At 38.2% G+C, this 18,491-nt stretch overlaps 1 protein-coding gene across 1 annotated transcript in view; it reads right to left on the minus strand.

The window, feature by feature from the left end:
- The window catches only part of LOC122803568 (WD repeat-containing protein 49-like), a 1,120,011-nt gene that overhangs the window by 734,824 nt on the left and 366,696 nt on the right, over positions 1-18,491 (minus strand). The window contains exon 12 of the mRNA XM_044073240.1: positions 15,651-15,720. Within this exon, the coding sequence (XP_043929175.1) occupies positions 15,651-15,720 (70 nt within the window). The remainder of the gene's footprint in view (positions 1-15,650; positions 15,721-18,491) is intronic.

Raw genomic sequence — 18,491 nt, forward strand, 5'->3', positions numbered from 1 at the left:
ACATATGAAACTGGCAGTTTAAGGCCCTAATGGCCAAGGTTGCAGAAGTGTATACCTTCTTACCCCATCTATCCAGCACCCAGGAATCTCTATCCTCTCTCTATCAGAGGGGGTAGGATTTTTGGCAGTAGTAGCCTTAATGCCCTTGGGTCCCTGTGAAATAGTCTCAGGATCAGGAGGAACTTGTGAGAGTCAGGAACCCTGTAATATCTATCAGGTTTTCTGGGAGCAGGAGGTAATCAGGGGCCAAGCTAGATTCCAAGAAGGCATCATCAACAATGTCCAGTACAGGAAGGATGGACAAAGGCCTGTGTTGGGGCAGGAGTAAGAAATCCCTAAGCCTCTTTTTGGAGTCAGAGTAATCCTGGCTCTCCCAGCGAAAATGCTCCCTAAGAGTATGCAAGGTTTCACCAAAAGAGAAATCCTCTGGAGGGGAAGCAGAGGGAATGGAGTCCTCTGCATCAGAATCCTCATAGGTAGATAAGGGTAAATTCTGGTCATCAGAGGAAACAGAAATTTCAGAGTCCTGATCAGAAGAGTCAGAGGGAAAATCAGTCCTAGGTCTCTTATAGGGGAAAGGGTGGCTTCTCCTGATTAGAGTAATAAGGTCTTCAGCCATTCTTATCATTTTTTTTTTAGGCATAGGGGCCTGACCATGTGGTCTGGGCATCAGTTTTCTAGGCATGGATCAAGTTTTAGGTCTTGAAGAAGAAGATGGCATTGGTTTAATATGCAAGTCAGTAGGCCTGAATACACCCTCAGAAGCCGGTGCTTGCACAGCGGGTTTGGACCCATCCAAGGTAAAGACATCCGCAGGTTCCACAGTCAAAGAAGCATCTCGCAGCATACCGGACTCCGAATGGGTCTCAGTAGAGGCCTGCGAATCTGAAGTAGTGGGTATCAGGGCTGTGAAAGCGCCTCACTGAGTACTGGCAAACTGGCGACTGGCTTAGGAGAAGCGTCGTCGGCAGCTTTGAACCTATGCGGTCTGTCTCTGTCTTTATCCTTGTGTTTTTTCAGAATGTCAGTAGTCGGGTGGCTTACCGAAGCCATTTCTGGATAATTGAACCGAGTACCAAAATATTTAGAAGCGTAAATAAACTGACAACGAATAGTTCGAGGTTTGAATAAGGCACAAAACCGACAGCAAGGTACATCGTGTTCTGGGGCTAAGCAAGTACTGCAGTACGAATGAAAATCTTTATGAGGTATTTTCTTTCCACAAGAAATATAATTGTTAACTTTTACTGACATCGGTTTAGAGCAAGAAAAAGGTTCCCCAATGGGGTACTTAGCTTAGTTGAAGACTTCGGTTCTGAAACTCGAAAACGAAAATTTCAGGAGTCGGCCGACCGACACTTGCAAACTGCTTCTGCTTCAGGCACCACATGGCAAGAAAGACTGATGTAATGGCATTGGCTGCATGCTTTATACCCCTGACGACCTGACGTCATAGAAGATGAGACAGCAACTGACGCAGGACCTAAGACTTTGATAATCAGGCCGACTGAGGGATACTGCAAGCAGATAACCCAAATTTGATGACTGCAACAGTGAAACACAAAGAACATCTGTTTCAAACATTCTTGATCAGTCAGTATAGATGGCTTGATTGGGTCTATATGACACTTCAAAGTCGCTAATTATATATACCAACTCCGAGACTGCACTACAGTGGGGAAACAGCAAATTTCCTGATCTTCACTGTACTGCAATCTCAGTATGAATGGGTCAACGAACAGCATGCTCGATGTAAGTTCAGTGGAAATGACGTTCACTGAACTGATTTTTTGCTGAACTGATATGGACCCAGCTTGACCAGATGCTATTTCTGGGTCATATTGTAGTCAAGTTTTCTTTGGTATAAGCAGACATTTACACCCTAGAAAGAGTTCAACACATATGCAGTTAAAATCTTGAGATAGACATGAGAACAAAAATTACTCCTCAATTTTTTTCAAACTGCTGTATCCAACAGCCATTAAAACTCTTTTACCAGGGCAGGAATCAAAGGAAGTTCCTGATCCATGGAATCTACCTGTTGATTTTGTATTTTCTGCAGGCAGTGTTGAAAGTTCCTTATATGACATTTGGAATGTCTTACTATTATGATATGCTGCCCAGATCCCAATCCAGCACAAGGAGATATAGGCAGCTGCATAGGGCCCAGTGCTGACAGGCAGGCCCAGCTAAGAAAAAAAATAATTAAAAAAATGCTTCCACCGAAACACGAATTAAAAAGAAGAAGTCTAAAATAGTGTCCTGCTCCTTGGCATAGCATGCAAAAGCTCCAGTGTCTTTCATTAGCTGAAGCTTGCATATGCAGCAAATGAGAAGACTAGGAAACTGGTATATGATTTAACTCATGTTGTCTGATTTCTTTCCGTAGTGGCATGAAGTGTCAAACAGAGATGTATTTCTTTTCAGCACTATGAAGCAAAGCAAGCTTGGAAGATTCATTGAATGTTTTTTATACAAGAGAACAAGCTGAATGGCAGAGAGAAATGTACTTTAAGAGGTGAACAGAGAGCATGTTTCAGCATTAAGGGTGTGTGAAGGAGATTGTTCTTGAATTTCTGTGTGTGTTCCATGCTGCTTGATTTTTAAGAAGCAAGGCAAGTTAGGGAGACTGAATGAAAGACAGAAAGATGCATTTTGATTTTTATGAAGCAAACCAATTTCACGTGTGTGTGTGGGTGTGTGTGTGTGTGTGTGTGTGTGTGTGTGTGTGTGTGTGTGTGTGTGTGTGTGTGTGAGAGAGATGCCCCATTTAGACAACACTGACTAGTTAAATGACTAGCTGAGAGACATACAGACTCAAACTCTGTACCTTAGGTACATGAGACAAGAGGCTTAATCCCTACACCAACTGCCAGATCTCCAGTAATTCTTCTTTTTTTTTTTTTTTTTTTTTTTTTTGTACATTACTGAGGATTTGAAATAAAAGTTTGAAATGAAATCCAAATTACTGTGATAATTGTAAAAGTAAATAAAATAATAGTATGTACACTGATGGGTTTGAATAGTAGTTATGGTAATTGGGGAGCAACAGCCAAGTAATGAGATATTGGTATGGCTAGAAGGGGCTTGGTTTATTACCCTGCATAAGGCCCCATTTGTCCATACTCTGGCAGTCAATCAAAAATCAATGCAACAATAGAGCATTATCAGCAATTCAAGTTGGTCAGACTTGTACTGACAGATGTCAGAGGGGATAGCTATTCTTGATGACAGAGAAGGCACAGGGAGGTCAAAAATGAGATGTAGGTGTCCTCCCCACAAAAACGAAAACTATGCAATATGCATTAATATTTCTGTTTTAGTATGCAATATGCATTAATATTTTTGTTTTTTTTCTGATTTTTCTATGATTTGTTGGTTGCTGAACCAAAGCTGTTGCAGCATTTATATTGTCTGCAATTGCTCTGCTCTATGCATTGCTCTAAAGAACAAATTAATTCATTAATAGGCATGGATTGTGTAATATAGTCTAAACGTGCTGCATTTTAGCAATATATTTTTGAGTACCTTTTTTCCAGCAACTGCAAAGGGGCTGACATTTGTCAGATCATGCAGTCTACATTATTAGGAGCAATGGTCAGTACAATCTAATCTTCAGCATCCCTCGTTAGTCATTGTTGCATATTACTTTGGTAAAGTTTTCTCTACAAGATCAGTTTGTAAAGGATTTCTGCATTTTGCTAAAAACTGTTAGTCTGGCAGATGATGCAGGGTACTTAAGCTCTGACTTGTTAATGAGTTGCTTCCTGTAGTAAGGGTGCAGGGTTTGAATCTTTTCACCTTCATTTATCCACTGTGTGACATTAAGCAAGTCACTTAACCAGACAATGCTTTGGAACAGTCGGGCATTAATGGTTTCCAGGATTGCATGCCTCATAAATATGAACCTGTTGCATTTGCCAGCCATTCCCTATTGCACAGTGCATTTAGTTCAGAAATTGTTATGGCAGTATCACCAGCACCCCCATTTTAATGCAACATTAGCCATTCATTCTTCAAGGGCAGCAGGCACTGCATTTGTAGATGAAGCACTGAAATACAAAGTTATTTGCCAACAGCACCCTTCGCATTAGTAATAGTTTTCTTTAATTTGGAATTATTCAGATGAGTTTTACTTGTGCAGATATTGTGCATACTGACTTAACACATTATCAGGTTAATATTTCTTATAGTTCCATAAATATTCTTCTACTTAAACTGTGCAACACATGGCTGGATCTTATGGCATGATGCTAGTGATCTTTATATAATTTTATGTAGTTCATCCAAATCTACAAATAAAGTATCGGCAAAGTATGTGCATTTTTTTCTTAACAATAAGGGGTGCACACAGTGACCAAAATGGCTATAACTGTTGGTGGGGTGGGGGTTCTCTGTGGATGTAAGTACCTTATGCTCTCATCATCTAGTCATTTTAAATAGTCTTTAATCTGGCTTTGTAAGACTAGTGTGTGTGTGCATGTGTGTGTGATAAAAGTTGGAATACTTTGGCTACTGTGTGTTTGTGTGAAACAAATTTGAAATATGTGATTTTTGTTACTGCTATATTTTTTTAACATAGACATCTGAGAAGGTTGTAGTCAACAATATAGCTATAATTGCGAGGTTTGAGGATGTCTGTGGATAAAAATGACTACTGAGATGATAAAGTTAAAAAGTCATTAGTCTGTGTTTGCATTACAAGTGCATTTGTGCAAAGCAAAATGGAATACTTTACTATAGTTATTTTTAGCAAATCATACATGTAATGTGTACAGAGTACAGAAAGTGGCCTTAATTGCTGACTACAGATATTGGAGGATTATAATGACAACTGTTTGAGTAGCCCTTTATAGTTGCAACGTTCTGAAATGGGTACTTTTGCTATTATTGGTTCATATACTTTGTTTCACTACTTACTGGAAAAATGTTCAAAACTACATGTTTAAAATGTACTCTAACAAATGTTGCTGTTTTAAACAAGAAATACAATTAAAACAAACAAGGAATGTAAAGCAATCAGGAAGTCGAATTAAAGAAAACATGCATATGTGTGTGTGGTCCTTAAAATGTGAGCAGGTGGTCCATGAATTGAAAAGTGCCCGGGACCCATGGTACACTTAATCTGTCACAGGTCATATGCATCTTCAATGAATGTGGGTTAAAAGGGAAGAGAAGTTTGCTGTTTCTCTGCTAAATCTGTTTTCCGTATGATACATTTGTTTTGTTGAGCAAATGGTAATCAGTGTTTGGTAAATTGGAAGAGACATTTAAGTAATGTGACACTGAAATGGCTGCAGGGGAGGGGAAATAGTCCATTACCCTGCCTAGGGCCCCATTTGACCATGATCTTGCTCTGATTTTGCCCAAGGCTTTTAGAAATAATTTTTCAGAAAGAATTGTCTAAAACAAACACACACACACACACACACACACACACAAACACTGACACACACACACACACACACACACACACACACACACACACACACACACACACACACACACAAAAGAAAGAGACCATGGCCTCCACTTCTTGCTGAATCAAATGATTTTCTGTGATATCATATCAAGGACTGCCCCTAGAAAAATTTCCTGTGCAGGGACAAAATCAGATTTTTATGCAGACAGTCAATTCTAGGGAATCCAGAAAAGAAATCACCAGATTTAGATAGTCATCTGATGACTATACTGGGTTTGAATGAGATAAGTCATCCAGATAAATATAATTATGAACTCCCTTCAGCCTCAGAACTATCATGGCTGGAGCCAAGCACTTTGGTAAATAAAGTGGCTGTCAGCCCAAACAGCAGAACTGTTTTTTTTTTTTTTTGGCATTTGTCATTCATGTCTGCCAGTCACTGCCCCCTTCCCACAGAATGTGAGCCCACTTGTTCCACTAAGCCAGTGGAGCTTGCTGCATGAAAGAAAGACTGACCTGACGAAGTCATTATCCAAGTAGCTATGGAAGTTGTTTGCATCTCAGCTTGCATTCTTTCCATTTATGTCTTCTTCATGGAATAAGGCCTGCCATCCTCATAATGGCCTAAGGGCTTGTGTTCACCTTTTCCTCCTGACAGGGGCCTCTAAAAGCTATATCATCAGTAATGCAGAGCTCAAGGCATTACAGACCTAACCGTACACCACAGCAGCTGATGTGTGTGTGCTCACATCACCAGGAGGGCTTACACTTAAAATGTCTACTCCTTATAACTAACTGCATGGCCACAATGATTACAGAAAAGAGCATGGTAGGACCAAGAACACACCTCCATTCCACAGCACTGCATGCTGCAGGCCTACTCATATGTTAGTTGCTGGTATTGTAATGGGCTGGATCACTCTAAAATAAAAATGCAGAATGAATGCAGACAAGAAAATTCTTCCTTCTTCAACAAGCACACTGATGACTTCTCCTTCTCTCAGAGTAAAATTCCTTAACTGTTCAGCATTGCATCGAAATTTAGACAACAAAATACACAGTACAGGCAGGTAGCTCAATTGTCTATTACAGTCCCTTTAAATGCAGATGCAGCTCCTGTCACAAACAGTTGACAGATTAGTTGGCTGATTGCCTGACTGTTTTGCAGCTAACTTCTTTTACAGGTTTCTGTTCTGCATGCTAACTGGTGCATATAAAAGCATTGTTCACACAGAGAGGCAGATCTCAGTCTTCTCTCTGCTGTTTATCACATAATCCTTTACTGATAAGTTCTCATCCCTCAGACACTCCAGGTAATTCACTGAAAGCACATACTACACAACCTGCTTTCATTCAGTACTTTAAAGATGTCACATAGTCTGCACTGCTAAAAGGATGTCACTTTTTCAGCTGCTGCTGGTGTTATTCGAAAGAAAATCCTAAATAAAAAACACATTGCACTGGAAAAAAGGTAATTTTAAATAAAACAACTGAGAATTCTAAAAATAGAATAAAGACTAAATTATTTAAGGGCACTTAGGTAAATGATGATAATCCCAATCTTTTTTACAGTTTTTCTTTCTTTGATTTAAGCCATAAAACATACAGAACTCCACTTGGACGTCAATTAACTTTTTGGCATTTTCCTATTACTATTTTATTCAAGTTCTTTCAACAACTGTCACTCTATATTTTATTCTGTAACTAAGGGTTTCACAGACCAGTATATTCTAAGGCTTCTTCTTCTTCTTTCGGCTTTTTCCTGGTTAGGGGTCGCCACATCGGATCACATGTCCGCTCATGATTGGCAGTGGAGTTTTACGGTATCGAGTTGCCAGCCCGGTGGCCAACCTTCCATGGAAGGCACACGCAGTCATGACTAGGGCCAGTTTAGAGTGTCCAATCCACCTACAGCATGTCTACTTCCAGGAATTTTAAATGTTTTTTGCAGTGTCAGCTTTTTATGTTATTTAAAAACCTTGCTTCACAGAGCATTTTTATTTCATTCAGTTAACTAACTGTGTAGGATATTGTATTACAGTGTATATTTACAAGGGAACTTTGCAATACTATAATTTGTTTTTATGTACTGGGGATTTTATGATTTTTTTCCCAAGGGAAATGAAAATTTTCAGACTGCTTTATATTATCTTAGGATTGCTTCATTTCCCACAGAATGGGTGAGCATGATGATGGGTGATCACTCTCAGCCTCATCACTGGCTCTTCCACTGTCCAGATCACTAACTGATCTCTGCCTGTCTGGGTCACAGTCAGGGTTGTACTCATTTGTGCCATGGCTATGACTAAATGGCAAAACTGTAAACTGCAAATGCTGCACCATTGCCTACAACCTGAGGAAGCTCCTGTAATATGGAATATGTAATTTATTTTAATGTGATTTATTCTATAATAAAGTTTTATAATCAAGTTTTTTTGACCTGGATTCCAGCCATTCGTTTTGCCTCGGTCTGTATTTTGCATGTCAATAATTATCTTTCAAGTCTAGCTTTATATTTCAGCTCCCATCAAGCCGCTGTTTGCATTAGGTACAATTTACTTCTGAGATGCTTGCTAAGACTCAGCAAAGGTAACCTTTTGAAATGTCAGTATCTACTTTAACGGGTCCTTTAATGCTGAGAATGAATGGCTGAAAAAACATACATATACTAAGTCTGAGATAGCCATTTCTCAGAGTATTCCCTTTTCTCAGATGCATGGAGATTTCAGAGTTGATACCTATAATTTTTTTTTTTTTGGGGGGGGGGCTTTTCCCCGCATTGGGTGTGAAGGGGAGGAAAAGTAGTTTAAAGAAGAGCAACGCTCAATATTCACTTCTCTCCTGCATTTTCAGTGTTTTGTTTTTCAACTTGTTGGCATTAGGACTGCCACCATTTCAATAAACAGCCCTAAGCAATTCTAAAATGGGTGTCTTGGACAATTATTCATTTTTGAGAAAAGAAAGCATGCTGAGAAAAACCTGACTCTCTAGATACTCTCATGCTTCTTTGGACAGTTGGAAAAAAATACCAAACTAAAAACAAAGAGAGCCTTCTCCATGACTCCCTCATATAACAACTTGTGAAAAATGTGTCTTCCTCTGGCTAGTACTGACTCTGAAGTTCTTAACATAGTCTTATGTAGAGACTTTAATAGGAATTTCATCCTGTAACATGGTTGTAAAACATTCTTAAACCTCTGATCCAAGGAAATTTTGCACCATTCTTCCTGAAAAAGAGATAGCCTGAAAGGAAGAGGGACTCCACAGCAGAGAAGTAGATATGTTTGGATCATTTACAGCAACTATCACTATCAGTGGCATAGGCAATAGACTGCACTGTCGTCTGCCCAATGAAATCTGATCCTCCTTTAAAAGAGTCACAGCCTCTGATACTGGGTTCAACTCTCTATGACTGGCCTGCTAAAGGCAGAACTCTGCACTCCAGTCTTCTTCGGTAAAATGAACTTTGTCATTTTAGCTTGAGAAAAAAGAAGAATCTGAAGAAACATATAATAAGTATGCAAGTGTTGTCAAACTCATAAGTAAGGGAACTGCTTCAGACCCAATCAGAACCCATAAAGTAGTACAAAGGGTGTCAGGATCCTAGGGGTAGAGGAGAGATGTCCACACGAGAAAACATTACTTGTAAAGGGGCTTCTAAGAACCATAAATTAGACTTCATGCTACCAAGGTAAGAAATATCCTGAGATACTATGTTTCCTTCGTTTGGTGTTTTTAAAGCAATAAATTCTAGTGTAGGGTTCAGAGTAGAGGGACCCAAGCCACCAGAGCACACTTCTTAGACATAGTATAATTGTTTTAATGCTCTAAAACACAACTTTAATCTGAAACTTGCAAGAAATGCTTCTTTAATGGCTAACAGAATCATTTAGCTCAGGCTGTTGTGGACAAAACCACTAGTCCTATTTCCAAGCACACAAAAAAAAGTTTTAAAACCTCAAAGTCTCTGAGGTGTACCATACACTATTACAATTCACTAATACAATTTCTCTAAAAGCTCACAGATATTAAAATTAAAAGTTATACAGTAACCGAGATAAAAGGTTTATGTAGCAGCATAAACTACACAGTTGCAAACAACTCTGTTACACTTGAACTACCCAGGTTTGACCAGTGGCCTAATGCTGGACGAGCCAACTAGCCAGTGGGATTGGAATGAAGAAGCGACATTTGCTTGTCTCTCACAGGGGAATGAGGTTGAGGGGCATGTCACAGGGTGTGCCTCCTGCAAATACATCTCTGACAGAGACCAGAGTCATATCAGGAGCTGTCCATTCAAAGGGAGGGGCACACATGTCTAAAGAGCTGTGTTGATTCTGGAAGTAAGTGACAGCACCAAACTCAATACATTGAACAGCTTCCTCCGGAACTGTTTTGTGGCATGCAGGGGGCATGATAGTATGTCAGGGTGCATTTTAAAATCCCTTGAAAGCTGTCTGCATGATATCCTTGACACAATTGGCTCTCACCTAGTTGGGAATGAATCAGCAGAGTTGCAGTGAGTAACCATCAGGTCTGCAGGCATGCAGCCCCCCGCCATAAAAAATGTTGTCACACGTATCAAGTATCTATTTAGCAACAATCCATTCATTATAGCTAGAAAATGTAGTTTAAAGGAGATAAGCTAGTACTTTAATGTTTTTTCTGAAAGTATGCATCAAGACATCAGGTTCAGAACAACTCCATTAAAACGTAACAGCTGAGGGTGGAAGCAATAAACGACAACAGTTCACCATGATTAAGATTAAACAAAACTTCATCTCAAACATTGTTTCACTGAACTTTGGATAGGTTAGGTTGTACAGATGAATATTTTAGCTTTTCCATTGCATAGTAAAAGCCACAGAGTGTACTTCTGGAGCTACTTAACACAGACTGAACCAAACAGTTTCACAAATGAATCTTTTTTAGAGACACTTAATAGGCAACACAAATCATATACAGAACTGTTTCAGTATAAATGCCCCATGATATTATAGGCTTTTAGAAAATGTGATTTCAGGCTATGGAACAATTAAACACATCAGCAATTATGGACTGCTCTCTGATAAATAACACAGCTTGTGCAATGCCTTTAGTACTACAACAGCTCTCCAATCAGCTACTAACAAGTTACTATGTAACCAGAGGGCTAACTCACAGATGTGTTTTTTCTGGCTACGACATCAGTGAACCATACAATTCTGCTTAACAAGTTTAAAAGATACAACTTTGGTGACAGCACTATTAACTGGTTCAGTAGCTAGCAATCAAAGAGGTCCTTCCCAATCTTCTACTGTAAGCAATACTCATCCATAGGCTACCTAGATGTAGGAGTTCCCCAAGGCCCTGCTCTAGGCCCACTATAGTTTTCCCTCCTCATTAATGATTTACCTACTGAACCTTCAATCCAACTATTTATGCCAATGACATTCTACTTCTGGGATGTAATTTACAACCACAACTACAGAAAACTTTTTCAAAATTGCGGCAGTGGGCAGCTACTAACAAACTTATTAATAACCCAAAGAAAAATAATATAATGTTATTTTCCACATCACACAAAAGTAAGCCTACAACTTAAACTACAAAACAACATTATCTCTTTTGTTACTGAATTTAAATATTTAGGTATGGCACTTGGTCCCTAACTCACATTTACTTATAATAAAGTCCTCTCACAAACAAAACTCTAAGATCTAACACTTACTAACTTAAAAAACTATAGATTTACCATTGCTAAGAACATACTACTTTCCAAAACTGAGTACTGTCTACCCCTACTAACTTTTCACTCTTGTTACAATACCCAAAGACTACAAATTATACAAAACAAGACCTTCAAATATTCTCTGGTTGCTGATTCACATACTCATCATTATGACTTCATAAAAGGTGTGAACTGGCTTTCCATAGTTGACAGGGTCATCGTCCTTCCGAGCTGTTTCATCTTCAAAATACTAAGATGTCCGCCCCTTAGAACCAAACTACCATTTAGAGAACAGCTATAAGCTCTAAAAGATAGCCAGGATGATGGAATCCTTGTTATCTGCCCTCAATTCCAAAATACAGTAGGTGAAAAGGTCTACTCACATTTAGGGCCTACTACTTGGAATCGCCTTCCTAATCAAATCATAACACTTTCTACTATAAAATAATTAACAAAAACACAAAGATTAGCCACAAGAAGTTGCACAACCTGTAGTCGACCCCAGCACCATCTGTATTCCAGCCCTAACAAATACATGTGCTGCCACATGAATAGTTAGCACCTCACTATTAAAAGGAAATGTAATTGGTTTAGGGATAATGGTTAATAATTGAAATAACTCTGATGCTGTTCATTCATTAGGCTTAAAAACTCTACATATATCGTACATAATGTTCATATATACTGTATGTAAATATTTCTGATATAACTGCTTTGTAATGTGACTGCATTGTTCTACGGAAATTTTTGGCTTATGTGAGTCATACATAGTGGTGGTATTTACTTCATGATAGTAATTGCTTTGGTTAATGTGTTCTGTCTGTACAGTCACTTGTCGATTATTTCTGTATGTTAGCTGCCTGATGAGTCCAGGTCATAGTGAAAAGGGTCAGTTTGGCCAGGCCACCTACTTAGTAAACAAAAACAAATAAAGAAATAAAGTGTGAAAAAATGAAAATACCAGCAGAATGCTAGATTTTTTTGTAAATCTTTTCAAAAAGCCTCTAACAGAATAATATGACTACATACTTTACCAAAGTTTTCAGATGAATCAACTATATAAAATATTATCTAGCTAATCAAACTCCTTTCCCTACTTACAGACTACAAACAGAATAAAGCTATTTTTGTAACTCTGGCAAGAACAAAATGGACTAAAATTGTATCATAAGCCAAGTAATTCCTATTTAAAATATGACCAGAAAAAATATATCTTAACCAACATATTCTGTGCAGTTCTAGTGTTTATACAGCGTCTAGGCCGCATATTCTGTGCAGTACTGGTATTTATACAGCGTCTAGGCCACGTATTCTGTGCAATACTGGTGTTTATACTGCGTCTAGGCTGCATATTCTGTGCAGTACTGGTGTTTATACAGCATCTAGGCCACGTATTCTGTGCAGTGCTGGTGTTTATACAGCATCTAGGCCACATATTCTGTGCAGTACTGGTGTTTATACAGTGTCTAGGCCACGTATTCTGTGCAGTACTGGTGTTTATATAGCGTCTAGGCTGCGTATTCTGTGCAGTACTGGTGTTTATACAGCATCTAGGCCGCGTATTCTGTGCAGTACTGGTGTTTATACAGCATCTAAGCCGCGTATTCTGTGCAGTACTGGTGTTTATACAGCATCTAGGCCGTGTATTCTGTGCAGTACTGGTGTTTATACTGCGTCTAGGCTGCATATTCTGTGCAGTACTGGTATTTAGACAGCGTCTAGGTAGCATATTCTGTGCAGTACTGGTGTTTATACAGCATCTAGGCCATGTATTCTGTGCAGTGCTGGTGTTTATACAGCGTCTAGGCCACGTATTCTGTGCAGTACTGGTGTTTATACAGTGTCTAGGCCACGTATTCTGTGCAGTACTGGTGTTTATATAGCATCTAGGCTGCGTATTCTGTGCAGTACTGGTGTTTATACAGCGTCTTGGCCACGTATTCTGTGCAGTACTGATGTTTATACAGCATCTAAGCCGTGTATTCTGTGCAGTACTGGTGTTTATACAACATCTAGGCCGTGTATTCTGTGCAGTACTGGTGTTCATACAGCGTCTAGACCACGTATTCTATGCAGTATTGGTGTTTATACAGCACTGCAGCACCATAAGTAGTTATTTTTGAATTGGCTGCATCCAAAATTAGTCTCCATAATGTTGTTTTTTATTCTTTCACATAACACTACCTATATCTACAGAAAATGGCATTACATTGAACATCCCATTCCTTTAGATCATTCTATCCCTTGAGTGAGAATAACTGAGAATGACAGTACTCAGAATTAGAACTACTGCTTACTTTCAGACTCTGAACAAAGTTCCAGTACTTTTTCTCAGTGACAAACTCGTGTGTGTGTGTGTGTGTGTGTGTGTGTGTGTGTGTGTGTGTGTGTGTGTGTGTGTGCACCCACATGCATGCATGTGTGTCATTTGGCATCTTTTATACAAACTGCATTGAGAGCTTTTGAACAAACTGATGATTTTTTTTGTTTTTCATTGAACAGATGCTGTTTAAATTACAGTTAAACTACACAGTCTTTGATGAAAGCTAGCAATTAGCTGCAGAGATTCCTCTTTCTTTTAACTGCCCCTGTCAGAGAAAGGTATCAGGTTTCCAAAGAGTTCAGTCTCAGCTGTGACTAATTCTACACAATAAATGAGTTATGAATTCACAAAATATTCAAAATGTTTTTGTCTCTAGTGTAAGGGGAAACATGAATAGACTACAGAAATTCTAGAATGTGGACTTTTGTTCTGGGACATATATCTTAAAATGTGCTAGTCGATGTTATATATAAGTGAAGGGAGACAAATTATTAAACACAAGTGTCACAGAATTTTATGCAAACCTTTCAGACTGTGATGAAGAAGCTGAATTGCACAGAAATTTTATAAAAGGGGAGAAACAACTACATCATGCATTATTATGTAATGAGATGTAATGCTGAAGTGAAGGCTGTGCAAGGTATAGTCAGGCTATGTGATGGGCATCTACACCCATCTTATTATTTCTCTTTCCCAGATAATGTTGGATTGTCCTACTAATGCAAGTCATAACTCCAGTATGCCATAAAACACACAGTACTATTTGGAAAGGTACAACCAGATACATGTACAAGCAGGATTCATGATGCAGCATGTCTGAGGACACTGTTTAGATGCTTGGATAGCTCTAGAGAAACAATCTAATATCCATCCAAATTGACCACTAAGATTTTCCTAATGTATAGTATGTTTACCAATGAACTATATAATTACAAGTAACAACATGATGTAGCATTCATTAATTAGCAACCACACCATTGACAAAAATTAATCAGATGACAGATGACCTCAAAAGTACATCAACAAACCTCACCAATAAAATACAAAGAATACAGGTCTCTGTATATACACACACATACCAAATGAGAAAGGATGTCTGATACACATTTTTGCATCACTATATTGAAAACACTAATTAAATGCCAGTAATATAATGATGGACAGTGTCTGTGTTGACTACTCTGGTACTGAAGGGCTTCAAATGTCAAGCTGAGTATGTGGGGGACAGGGGCTACAATACTTTAATCCTCTACACTTCCCGCAGATAGCTCTAATGGTCACAAAAGGGATGTTAAGTAACATCACTGGCACTTATCTGATCAAAATAGAAAAGCTGCACACAAATATGACTTACTGACCTATTCAGCAAATACAGCCCGGCTTCAAGAAGACAGAATGAATATGTATTGCTGTCCTGGGAATAGGCTTCCAACATCTGCACCCAGACTAGGACTGCACAATGACCACTTGCTGCATTATGCCTCTGGCCTGGCACACTAGGTCCCTATCTCACATCTCTCTCTCTCTCTCTTTCTCTATGAACGTCAGTGTCTACCAAGACAACTCACACACACACACACACACACACACACACACACACACACACACACACACACACACACACACACACACACACACATGCACACACATACACACACAAAATCACACAATTCCCATGAGAATGCTGGTAGAATTCTTCAATTCCCCACAGCTTTCATCCTTGCAAAGTAGTACTGGTACCACCCCAACAATGGCTAAGGACCAACACATCAGTTGCTATACCACTTTTAAAATACAGACAAAAAATTGTAATGTGTAAGGTTTTCTGGCAAATTAAAGGTGGATACCTGCAGCTTAACAACCTATAGTGTTAAAGATTACTCTCTTTGCAGATAAATAATGCATAAATAAATAGTGGCCACAGGATCTGAAAAGTAAATAAATAAGGGCCTTTACTTAGAAAATAAGTTAGAGAATAATGATACAAATTAAATATGCAGAGGTAGAAGCATCTACACCATCAAAATAAAAAAAAATTAGTTGCACAGAGAATGAAGAACACATTTAACTAAGCTAGATAAATACTGTAGTTGTCTATAACTTAGGCTTTGTTAGTTTAGAACAAGTTTACCTAACTTACATACAAATAAAAAATGCCCACATCACTATAAGGTATATAAAAGGAAATTAGTTACCTATCACTAGCCCAGTTGGTTCATGATTTGAAGAAGAAATTACAGCTGTTATGGAATCATAATATTTTAGCTGGGAAAAAAATAATAAAAAATATATGATTATGACGTACAACAATAAATGCATTTACTGTATAGTACTGTCATGCTATAACACCATAATCAGCTTCAAAGGGCTTAATAAGCAAAAAAAATAGTTCAAAATACCAGTTTTAAGGCATTTAATTCAAAACAATACTGCAAGTCCATGACACCAAAGAAAATACACATGAAAAGACTTTATCAGCATTTGCTTTATCAAGCATGCTTATTTCTTTAGATGTGTAAAAAACATTTCCAGATGAATGTTCTGCAATAAGATAATAAGACAGATTCACTGCTCAGCACAGCTGAGTACTTTACAAACTGATAGGAAAACACTTACTGGTGAATAATTTCAGCATAAGTAGAGGTTATAAATGAAAGGAAAATTTTCTGTTTGACAATCTGCCACTATGCAACAGTCTACAAGAGTGTAAAATGGCCATGTAAATGTAAAGTGCTCAGGTACAATGCATTTTACAGCTTTTCTCCAACTGCCACTACCTGTATATAGGTGAAAGGTCTGCAATGTTGTATTCATTTTCTGACTTTATATTGACTTACTGGACATATTTGTGTGCAATGGGTTGAGCATGGAGTTTAAAGGCCACCATTTTGGAATTAAAAACTGTCACTGCTTGTCTGATATGCATGAAAATTCATATGTGATTAAGATGTACAGTAACTTATTTGTAACAGAAAGTCATCTTCAGATATACGTTGATTAAAAATGTGTCAAAAGAAGGCATCTGACTGATTTACATGTAAAGCAAAAAAATATTTTCACTAAAATCTGGCGTCATACATTTGATTAAGATGTGAATTTGGTGAAGTTCACATCTTGTTAAGTGGGAATGCCTTTTCTGCATAAGTATTTTAATTAATGTGCAACAACCAATAAGAAATTAAAACAGACCTTGAAAAAACAATGGTTTTACAAAGGAGGAACTATGCAAATCAATCAATATTTACAAAAACGCAAAAAAATAAGCAACTTCCAGCATGATTTTAGACATTGAGAGAGAGAGAGAGAGACTGAGAGAGAAGACACACACACACACACGAGCACGTGCACACACACGCGCACACACATGCGCACACACACACACACACACACACACACACACACACACACACACACACACACACACACACACACACACACACACACACACACACACACACACACACACACACGAGCATGCACACACACACACACACACACACACACACACACACACACACACGAGCATGCGCACACACACACACACACACACACACACACACACACACACACACAATGCAACCTTAATCAAAATAAAGCGTATTGACTACGTAGCGAACTGTAGAGACAAACAGAGGCCAGGTACAGATCTTACTGTCATTTAGCTATTTTCCTTTTTTTTTTTAAACATATTTATTAAACATTACATTAAAAAATAACAGATACATATGCAATAATATATAAAAAACAAGCAATACTAACATCAATTTTATTTTTACGGCGTATTTATTTTAACAATTTTTAGTCCAACATTACATAACTTGCTCAGTTCCTGTTTTTCCTTAAATTTAGCTCCTCCTCCTCCTGAACATTACATGTATTGTTCCCCAAAATTCTTATTTATATTGAATTTGCTCCTACCGTCTTTAAATATCCCACTTACATTTCTTTTATCTCCTGTAGCATATTCATTACATCAGATACAGTCGATTTTGATTTCCATTTTCTAGTAATTGCTGTTCTTTGGCACCTAATAATATTAAACTTAGTAAGGTCTTGCCATGTCGGGGCAATTCATATCCAATATCTATCTCAAAAGAATAATTTCTTTAGTTATAACAATATTTTGGAAAAAAGTACTCTGCAGGGGATTTTTTTAATATCTGCCAACTCACTGCATCCCCCCAAAACATGTTCATAATGTTCTCCCTCTTTTCCATCTCACCTCCTGCATTTGTTGTCTGCACAAGGAAAAATTCTCTGAAGTCTGTTTGAGGTATAAAAATACCTATGCAAATACTTCCAAGCAAGATTCTTAAACCTTCTGGACTTTATTGCATCTGGGATGTCCTACCTTTGTCCGTCTGCATATTGCCTTCCCATTCTCTCTTCCCAATCTTTTCTGACCTCCTTTGATTGAGTCCATAGTTATCATGCACTATTTTGTATGCCCTACTAGTTATCCCTTTTTTAGCAATGACTTATGTTCTAGGTTCAACAAAAAATACTACCAGAGCTGGTCTTTCATTTACAATTTTTTGTTCCCTTCTCTTTGCCTATAGACTATAATCAGTCCCTGGTAGAAAAGGTAACTTGCAATCCAAACTTATGTTTGCTCTCATCCCATTTTATTACATCTTCAAAGACATTTTAATTTATAGATAAGATTACATATTTATTTTATCTGTTAGGATTGAGTTCCACAGTTTAACAATATATACAGAGTATAGGCATTCATCATTATGAATTTTAGATTTCTGAGTGAGTAGTTGGTGTTGGTTTAGTGGCTGCAGCTGCCTGTGGGGTGTGTACTAGTATAATAACTATCTGGTGGCAATGTATCTCTCTGGGGTAAAGAGGGCATTGTGGGAAGTCTTAAGATAAATGTAGGCTAGTAGATTAGATAGTTCCAGCGTATTGTGCCAAACAGTGATGTGTTTGATGTGGCTACTTGCAAACTTTGCAGTTTATGACTGACCCACTTTGGTTAGCTAAGATAACTGTAAACTAGTGAAAACTGATGAGGAGTGCAGGAAACT

Source organism: Protopterus annectens, chromosome 5.part1 (genome assembly GCF_019279795.1).
Source record: "Protopterus annectens isolate FY-2018-M chromosome 5.part1, PAN1.0, whole genome shotgun sequence".
NCBI lineage: Eukaryota > Metazoa > Chordata > Ceratodontiformes > Protopteridae > Protopterus > Protopterus annectens.